General features: G+C 44.7%; 1 protein-coding gene across 1 annotated transcript; it reads right to left on the reverse strand.

Annotated features, from left to right (window-relative positions):
- Positions 1-5,060: 5,060 nt before the first annotated feature.
- On the reverse strand, positions 5,061-6,104 carry LOC138371036 (uro-adherence factor A-like). Its single transcript, XM_069335679.1, has 2 exons — positions 5,990-6,104; positions 5,061-5,755 (listed from the first exon to the last, which is right to left on the reverse strand). Exons 1-2 carry the CDS (start codon positions 6,102-6,104, stop codon positions 5,061-5,063), a joined length of 810 nt encoding a protein of 269 aa, XP_069191780.1.
- Between the last annotated feature and the right edge of the window lie 4,021 nt (positions 6,105-10,125).

Here is a 10,125-nt window from a genome sequence, read left to right on the forward strand (position 1 = left end):
TTGTGTGTTTCACTTTCTTTGAGTGTTGCACTGACTGTGATTGTTTCACTGGATGTGAGTGTTGCACTGGTAATGAGTGTTGTACTAGCTATGAGTGTTGCACTTGCAGTGAGAGTTGCAATGGCTGTGAGTGTTGCACAGGCTGTGAGTGTTGATCTGGCTGTGTTTCATTGGCTGTGAATGTTGCTAAGGATGCGAGTGTTTCACTGGCAATGACTGTTGCACTAGGTGGGAGTTTTACTCTGTGAGTGTTGCAAAGGTTGTGAGTGTTTCCGTTTCTGTGAGTTTTGCACTGGCTGTGAGTGTTGCACTGACTATGAGTGTTGAAAAGGATATGAGTGTTGCACTGGCCATGAGTGTTCCACTGGCTGTGAGTATTGCACTGGTTTTAAGTGTTGCACTTGTTGTGAGTGTTTCCTTGGCGGTGAGTGTTTCACTGGCTGAGAGTGCTGCAAAGGCTGCCAGTGTTTCACTGACTGTGAGTGTTGCACTGACTTTGAGTGTTGAACTGTCTGTGAGTGTTGAACTAGCTGTGAGTGTTGCACTGGCTGTAAGTGTTGCACTGACTGTGAGTGTTGCACTGGCTGTGTTTCACTGGCAGTGTTTCACTGGCTGTGAGTGTTTCAATGGCTGTGAGTGTCTCACTGGCTGTGAGTGGTCCAATGGCTGTGAGTGTTACACTGACTGTGAGTGTTGCAAAGGTTATGATTGGTTTTCTTGTCCGTCAGTGATGCACTGGTTGTGAGAGTTGCACTGGCTGTGAGTGTTGCACTGGCTGTGAATTTTGCACTGGATGTGAGTATGACACTGGCTTTGAGTGTTGCACTGGATGTGAGTGTTGCACTGGCTGTGAATGTTGCAATGGCTGTTAGTGTTTCACTGGTTGTGAATCTTGCACTGGCTGCGAGTGTTGTACTGGCTCTGAGTGTATGACTGGCTGTGAGTGTTTCAATGGCCGTGAGTGTTTCAATGCCTGTTAGTGTTCCACTGGCTGTGAGTGTTGCAGTGGATGTGAGTGTTTCACTTGCTGTGAGTGTTTCACTGGTGGTGAGTGTTTCAGTGGCTGTGCGTGTTTCACTGGCTGTGCGTTTTTCACTGACTGTGAATGTTGAACTTGCTGTGAGTGTTGCACTGGTTGTGAGTGTTTCCTTGGCGGTGAGTGTTATAATGGCTGTGAGTGTTTCACTGGCTGAAAGTGCTGCAAAGGCTGCCAGTGTTTCACTGACTGTGAGTGTTGCACTGACTTTGAATGTTGAACTGTCTGTGAGTGTTGAACTAGCTGTAAGTGTTGCACTGACTGTGAGTGTTGCACTGGCTGTGTTTCACTGGCTGTGAGTGTTTCACTGGCTGTGAGTGTCTCACTGGCTGTGAGAGGTGCAATGGCTGTGAGTGTTACACTGACTGTGAGTGTTGCAAAGGTTATGAGTGGTTTTGTTGTCTGTCAGTGTTGCACTGGTTGTGAGTGTTGCACTGACTTTGACTGTTGCACTGGCTTTGAGTGTTGCTGTGGCTGTGAGTGTTGCACTGGCTGTGAATTTTGCACTGGATGTGAGTATGACACTGGCTTTGAGTGTTGCACTGGATGTGAGTGTTGCACTGGCTGTGAATGTTGCAATGGCTGTTAGTGTTTCACTGGCTAAGAGTATTTCACTGGTTGTGAATCTTGCACTGGCTGCGAGTGTTGCACTGGCTGTGAGTGTTTCACTGGCTGTGAGTCTTGCACTGGCTGTAATTGTTTCACTGGATGTGAGTCTTTCACTGACTGTGCGTGTTTCACTGGCTGTGAGTGTTGCACTGTTTTTGAGTGTTTCACTGGCTGCGAGTGTTGCACTGGCTGCAATCGTTTCCTTTGCTGTGAGTGTTTCACTGGCTGTGAGTGTTTAACTTGCTATGAGTGTTGCACTGGCTGCGAGTGTTGTACTGGCTCTGAGTGTATCACTGGCTGTGAGTGTTTCAATGACCGTGAGTGTTTCAATGGCTGTGAGTGTTTCACTGGCTGTGAGTGTTGCAGTGGATGTGAGTGTTTCACTGGCTGTGAGTGTTTCACTAGCGGTGAGTGTTTCACTGGCTGTGCGTTTTTCACTGGCTGTGCTTGTTACACTGTCTTTGAATGCTTCACTTGGTGCGAATATTGCTCCAGCTGCGAGTGTTGCACTGGATATGAGTGTTGCTCTGGCCGTGAGTGTTTCACTGGGTGTGAGTTTTGCACTGGCTGTGAATGTTGAACTTGCTGTGAGTGTTCCACTGGCTGTGAGTGTTGCACTAGCTTTAAGTGTAGCACTGGTTGTGAGTGTTTCCTTGGCGGTGAGTGTTGTAGTGGCTGTGAGTGTTTCACTGGCTGAGAGTGCTGCAAAGGCTGCCAGTGTTTCACAGACTGTGAGTGTTGCACTGACTTTGAGTGTTGAACTGTCTGTGAGTGTTGAACTTGCTGTGAGTGTTGTACTGGCTGTAAGTGTTGCACTGATTGTGAGTGTTGCACTGGCTGTGTTTCACTGGCTGTGAGTGTTTCACTGGCTGTGAGTGTCTCACTGGCTGTGAGTGGTGCAATGGCTGTGAGTGGTGCAATGGCTGTGAGTGTTACACTGACTGTGAGTGTTGCAAAGGTTATGAGTGGTTTTCTTGTCAGTCAGTGTTGCACTGGTTGTGAATGTTGCACTGACTGTGACTGTTGCTCTGGCTTTGAGTGTTGCACTGGCTATGAGTGTTGCACTGGCTATGATTGTTGAACTGGCTGTGAATGTTGCACTGGATGTGAGTATGACACTGGCATTGAGTGTTGCACTGGATGTGAGTGTTGCACTGGCTGCGAGTGTTGCACTGGCTGTGAGTGTTTCACTGTCTTTGAGTCTTTCATCTGTTGTGAGTGTTTCACTGGCTGTGAGTGTTTAACTGGTTGTGAGTTATTTTACTGGTTGTGAGTGTTTCACTGGCTGCGAGTGTTGCACTGGCTGTGAGTGTTTCACTGTCTTTGAGTCTTTCATCTGTTGTGAGTGTTTCACTGTCTGCAAGGGTTTTACCGGTTGTGAGTGTTTCACTGGTTGTGAGTGTTTCACTGGCTTTGAGTGTTTCACTGGTTGTGAATGTTTAACTGGCTGCGAGTGTTTCACTGGCTGTGAGTGTTTCACTGGCTGTGAGTGTTTCACAGCCAGCGAGTGTTTCAATGGCTGTGAATGTTTCACTAGCTGTGAATGTTTCACTTGCTGTGAGTGTTGCACTGGCTGTGAGTGTTTCACTAGCAGTGAGTGTTTCACTGGCTTTGAGTGTTTTACTGGCTGTGAGTGTGTCACTGGCTGTGAGTGTTGCACTAGCTTTGAGTGTGTCACTGGCTGTGAGTGTTGCACTAGCTTTGAGTTTTTCTCTGGCTCTGAGTATTTCAATGGCTGTAAGTGATTCGCTGGCTGTGAGTGTTTCACTGGCTGTGAGTGTTGAACTGGCTGACAGTGTTTCACTGACTGTGATTGTTTCACTGGCTGTGAGTGTTCTCTGATGTGAGTGTTTCACTGGCTGTGACTGGTACACTGGCTGTGAGTGTTTCACTGGCAGCGGGTGTTTCCCTGACTATGATTGTTGCACTGGCTGTGATTGTTTCACTGGCTGTGATTGTTGTACTGGGTGTGATTGTTTCACTTGCTGTGAGTGTTGCACTCGCTATGAATGTTGCACTAGCTGTGGTTGTTGCTCTGGCTTTGAATGTTTCACTGGCTGTGAGTGTTACACTGGCTGCGAGTGTTTCACTGTCTGCGAGTGTTTCACTGACTGTGAGTGTTGCACTCCCTGTAAGTGTTTCACTGGCTTTGAGTGTTTCACTGGCTGCAAGTCTTGCACTAAATGTTAGTGTTTCACTGATTGCAAGTGTTTCATTGGCTGAGAGTGTTGCACTAGCTGTGAGTTTTTTCTTGCTGTGAGTGTTTCAATTGTTGTAAGTGTTCACTGTCTGTGATTGTATCACTTCCTGTGATTGCTTCACTAGCTGTGATTGTTGCACTGGCTGTGATTGTTTCACTACCTGTGAATGTTTCACTGGATAATATTGTTTCACTGTCAGTGAGTGTTACAGTGGTTGTGAGTGTTTCACTGGCTGTGAGTGTTTCACTGATTGTGAGTGTTTCATTTGCTGTGAGAGTTTCACCGGCTGCGAGTGTTATACTGGCTGAGAGTGTTTAACTGGCTTCGAGTTTTGCACTAGCTGTGAGTGTTTCACTTGTTGTAAGTGTTTCACTGGCTGTGATTGTTGCACTGGCTGTGAATTTTTCACTTGTTTTGATTGTTGCACTGGCTGTGACTGTTTCACTGGCTGTGAGTGTTTCACTTGTTGTGAGTGTTTCACTGGCTGTTATTGTTGCACTGGCTGTGATTTTTTCACTTGTTTTGATTGTTGCACTGGCTGTGACTGTTGCACTGGCTGTGATTGTTGCACTGGCTGTGATTGTTGCACTTGCTGTAATTATTTAACTGACTGTGATTGTTGCACTAGCTGTGATTTATTCAATGGCTGCGAGTGTTTCACTGACTGTGATTGTTTCCCTGGCTGTGAGTGTTTCACTGGCTGCGGCTGTTTCCCTGACTATGATTGTTTTACTGGCCGTTAGTGTTGCACTGGCTGTAAACGGTGCACTGGCTGTGATTGTTGCTCTTGTTGTGAATGTTTCACTGGCTGTGAGAGTTTCACTGACTGTGAGTGTTTCACTGGCTGCAAGTCTTGCACGGCCTACTAGTATTTCACTGATTGCAAGTGTTTCACTGGCTGAGAGTGTGGCACTGGCTGTGAGTTTTTCACTGACTGTGAGTGTTTCAATTGTTGTGAGTGTTCACTGGCTGAGAGTGTTGCACTGGCTGTGAGTGTTTCACTGGCTGCGAATGTTTCAATGGTTGTGAGTTTTTCACTTCCTGTGAGTATTTCACTGGTTGTGAATGTTTCACTGTCTATGAGAGTTTCGCCAGTTGTGAGTGTTTCACCAGTTGTGAGTGATTCACTCACTATGAGTGTTTCACTGTCTATGAGTGTTTCACCATTTGTGAGTGTTTCACACGCTGTGAGTGTTTCAATGGTTGTGAGTATTTTACTCTGTGAGTGTTTCACTGGCTGTGAGTGTTTCACTGGATTTGAGTGTTGAACTGGCTGTGAGTGTTTCACTAGTTGTGATTGTTTCACTGACTGTGAGTGTTGCTGTGAGTGTTTCACTGACTGTGAGTGTTTCACTGGCTGTATGTGTTTCACTGGCTATGAATGTTTCACTGGCTGGGAGTGTTTCATTGGCTGGGAGTGTTTCATTGGCGGTAAATTTTTCACTGGCTGTGAGTGTTCCACTGGTTGTGAGTGTTTCACCTGTTGTGAGAGTTTCGTTTGCTGTGAGTGATTCACTGGCAGTGAGTGTTTCACTGGTTGTGAGTGTTTCAGGGGTTGTGAGTGTTTCACGTGCTGTGAGTGTTTCACTGGTTTTGAGTGTTTCACTGGCTGTGAGTGCTTCACTGGTTGTCAGTGTTTCACTGTCTGTGAATGTTTCACTGGTTTTGAGTGTTGCCCCGGCTTTGAGTGTTTCACTTGCTGTGAGTGTTTTACTGGCTGTGCGTGTTTCGCAGGTTGTGAGTGTTTCACTGGCTGTGAGTTTTTCACTGGTTTTAAGTTTTACTGGTTGTGTTTCACTGGCTTCGACTTTTGCACCGGCTGTGAGTGTTTCACTGGTTGTGAGTGTTTCACTGACTGTCAGTGTTTCACTGGCTGTAATGGATTCTCTGGCTGTGATTGTTGCACTGGCTGTGATAGTAACCCTCAAAGGTGAGCAAAATAATATGAAAACTGTGACATGTTTAAACTGTGCAAGAAATACAATGAAAAGAATATATGAGTAAATACCGGTGTGCTGAGAACATCCACAACTCCACCACAGCATCTGGCATATGACACAGGCTGGAGGCAGACAACGTTGCAGGAAGCTGGTGATGACCCAAGAGCACTAACAGAGAAACTGGCTCCCTAAGGTGGCTGTACCTTTTTTATAGCCCTGCGGTGATGACTTCACAGCTGGTGTCATCGCAAGTTGGGAACTTGCGATGTTTGCAGCTTGTTTGCAGCTGGCGGCGCCTTTGTGTAGACGCTGTACCATTGATAGTTGAAGGGGGCTAGCTGCTTGTTTGCAAGGGGCTAACTACTGGTTAGCTGAGGCACCCTGCTTGCCTGCTAGTCGTACCAAGTCGTGCCAGGCCCTGGGAGGTACGGTGTGGTGGAGCAGTGGCAGGACTGATGACCCATCTGGGCTGTCGTAGAGGTGAACTTCCAGTATAAAGACAGAGAAGGTGAGGGGGGAAAAGGCAGTTCCATAACTATGCAGTGGATTCACATGACAGCTCCTCCCTGAAGCCTTTTACTATTGCCTGAGATATCGATGCTGGAAGGTAGTTGGAAGAGGGAGGTTCCACTTCATGAACACATGATAGTGCGTTTACAACTATGTGTCCGATCCTTTGATGTAGAGGATCTGGAAGTTGTAGTTTTTTAGGTACAAGGCCCAACGAAGTAGACGCTGGTTGGAGAATTGTGGTTGTTGTAGAAAACTAAGAGGATTATGGTCTGAATAGATCGTGATGGGTTGGCGTTCCTGGAGGTAAGGTTCATATCGTTGCAAGCATAGGACGATGGCGTGTAGCTCCTTCTCTATAGTGCTATAGTTTTGTTGGTGAAGCTTCAGCTTGTAGCTGTAGTAACCGACTGGTAGGACTTCTCCCACTCGCGATTGCAGCAAGACACCCCCAATACCGATGCTGCTGGCATCAGCATTAAGGATGAAGGATTGTTTCATATCTGGTGAGGCGAGAATGGGGTTAGTACACAGCAAAGTTTTCAATTCCTAGACTGCAATGGATTGTGAGTTAGTACAAATATATTTCCTGTTAGGGCGGGTAAGACTGATTAAAGGTATGGCAACTATGCTGAAGTTCTTGCAGAACCTACGGTAGTAGGACGCTAGTCCCAAGAATCTCATAAGTTGTTTACGAGAAGTAGGTTGTGGATAATGTAGAATGGCTTCAAGATGTATGTGTAAAGGTGTTATGCTTCCACACCCTATAACAAGACCACTTTACCTTACATGAACGTGCACTTGCCCAAATTAATGGTGAAACCACCCTGGAGAAACTTGGAGAATTGTCTTTATAGTCGGTCTAGATGTTCTTCCCACGAGTTGGTCGCTACAACGATGTCATCCAGGTAGGTATAGGTGTGGTCAAGATCGTGGATGACGAGATTGACACCTCGCTGGAAAGTAGCTGGGGTATTGCAAAGTTCAAACGGTAGCGTTCATAGCTAAATAGGACAAAAGGGGTGATAAATGCAGAGATGTCTTTAGCACGCTCCGTGAGATGTATTTTATAATAATCATTTAAGAGATCTATTTGAGACAAAAACTTGGCAATCCCTATTGCATCTAAGATATCGTCGATGCGAGATAAGGGATAAGAGTCTTTGATGGTGACAGCATTTACCTTCCTGTAATAGGTGCATAGTCTTACCTTGCCATATGGTTTGGGAACCAGTATGCATGGTAAAACCCAAGGAGACTCACAAGATGTGGCAAGTCCATTGGTGAGTTACTGTATCCACTTTGCTTCTGAGAACATGGCTACTCGCTTCTGTAGACTGATGCGGTAGTAAGCTTGACGGATGGGGATCGTATCAGGGAGATCGTGGAATCTTGATGGTTGGTCAAGTCGTTGCACAGGAAAAGTTGACATCCTGGCATGGGAAAGTTTTTTCCCGAATGGCGACTGGGACCTTTCTGCGGATGAATGGACCCTCCAGGTAGATTGTTACGAGCGGGTATTATGTAGTTGCAGGGAGGTCAGTGATCTGACATCCTGACGTCCTGATAAGGATCTGTCTCCGGTGTAAGTTACTTGAGGTGTTGCTGATTTTAGTAGAATAGACTGCAGCGAAGCTGTGTCCCTCAAGATGCGTACTGGGCTCTTACCCTCGGAATCTTTACCGTTTGCAGAGACAGTTTCTGAATACACATGTCTATCAAATAAAGCAAGATCAGTAACAGGAACATTTACAGGTAGTACAGGCTTGGTGGGCTTAGAAGGCTGAGGCTTAGGATTGCGTGAAGCAGTGCTAGTAGTTTTACAATTAGGATTTGGACAATAGTCAATAAGGTGTCCATAGTTTCTACTGTAACGACAGCAAAGTGCATAGTTAATGTCTCTACGACTTCCTTTAGATGATGAATGACTGGACTAAGATATTGTAACCTGAATCAAAAGATTTCTGGATTAGACTCTAAGTATCAGCTAATTGTGCACATTTACTGAGGTTCGTCTCTCCATTATCTGCAAGATATAGGCGAATGAGGTTCAATACACTACGGGTAAACTCTTCCATCAATATTAAAATTTTCAAGTCATTAAAGGTGGTGATGTTGAGATAATTCTAATCATTTAAGATAATACCTGGTTTTACTCTGCACATACCCCACGTAGATTTGAGACAGAGTTTTAACATAGTCTCTGAAGCGTCATCGCTAGCTTTCAGTGGAAAGTAGATAGGCGTCAAGGACTGATTGCTTGAGTACATCATTGCTAGTCTCGGTGGCAAGAGTAATGAGGATTAAGGCAGCTCTTCCTGTAAGGTGTGACCTGAGAAATATTGACCATTGATTCCTAAGGCAGAGTAACTGAGTGGCTAAGGCCTCGAATGACACACAAAATTAATCAACTTCTGCCTCTACAAAAGGCGGCATAATTTCAATGTACTCAGTAGGGTTAAAACGTACCGGTAAGTTGGCTTCTGTGTCACGGCGCTTGCTACAGATTCTCGCTGTAGGATCTGGAGTCGCTCTTGTTCACGAACACGTTCTAATTCAGCTTTTTGCTCGTAGAGCCGGAATTGTTCTTCTTCACGCGCACGTTGTAGTTCAGCTTCTTTTTGTTGGCATTGACGTTGCAGTTCAGCTTGTTGACATTGTAATTCAGCTTCTTGTTCTTGACGTTCACGGACTAATGAAGCATCTTGTCTCATTTCCCGTTTGCGTTCATCGGCAGCAGCTTCTTGTTGGGCTAACTCGATCTTTAATTTCATGTGTGTGGGTGTGGATTTATCAGTAACTCTATGTTGGTCCTGCTGCTCTGAAGTAATAAGATCATTATCAGCGAGATGGTCTAGAATCCGGTTATGAAGCTCAGCTTTGGTGACCCCATGTGGAGGAGAGATGTGATACTCTGTTATCGCACGAATCAAAGTGTGGAGCTCTTCCTCCGGATTGTCACGAAATGTGGCTAACCGAAACATATTTAATATTATGTAAAGACAAAATAATAATAATGAAAGAGAATACAAATACCCTGTAGGCGAACCAATAAGTGAGGATTAATAGATTGCCTTGTATATGATATGGCAATATGCACGAGAATGGTTGTTATATAACTGGCAACACTGTATGTAAGTAATTATCCTGTAAGGCAACAATATATTTACAAGATCAATTACTGTACTGTATATGATAACCTGAAATAAAACTAAGTCTTTGACTTTAGTAAGGACTTGGAGAAATAATATAAATTTATGTTTCGAGGCAGTAAAATTTGTAGAAAATGTAGGGATGTCTGTACTCTGGACGTTAGTGAGGATAAGGGAAGAGTTGCTCAACTGTAATCTAGAAAATTAACTGCACAGTTACCATTCCCTATGCTCTGTAAAAGAATAGTAAGCGCCCTACATGAACAGTGTAGGGCGTTATACATGAATGTATAACACAGTTTTGGATGCAGAAGGATTTCTAGTTCAATACTTCCTCCTAATTTCGTAATGCAAAGGAGTACATAATAGTTCGAAGACAAACCAAAGTACCAAATAATTACCAGAGGGGGTGATCTGCCTGAGTGAGTCTCCTCTGTTGGGACAAAATTAGTGTGGGTAATTTAGATACAGAAATAGCTTAGAAGACTAACCATGACGAGCATGAATTTTCACATAAAACATCACGTAATCAAAGTCAATCTAATAAACAGATCCCAAATTGCTACATCTGTAAAGTAGATATGTTCAGTCACCTGTATGTAAATCACAAAATGAATTCTGAAAAATGCAACGTATAAAAGCCAAGTATAACAACTAAACACAACATTAAACAAAGG

Source organism: Procambarus clarkii, chromosome 4, assembly GCF_040958095.1.
Source record: "Procambarus clarkii isolate CNS0578487 chromosome 4, FALCON_Pclarkii_2.0, whole genome shotgun sequence".
Classification (NCBI taxonomy): Eukaryota; Metazoa; Arthropoda; class Malacostraca; order Decapoda; family Cambaridae; genus Procambarus; species Procambarus clarkii.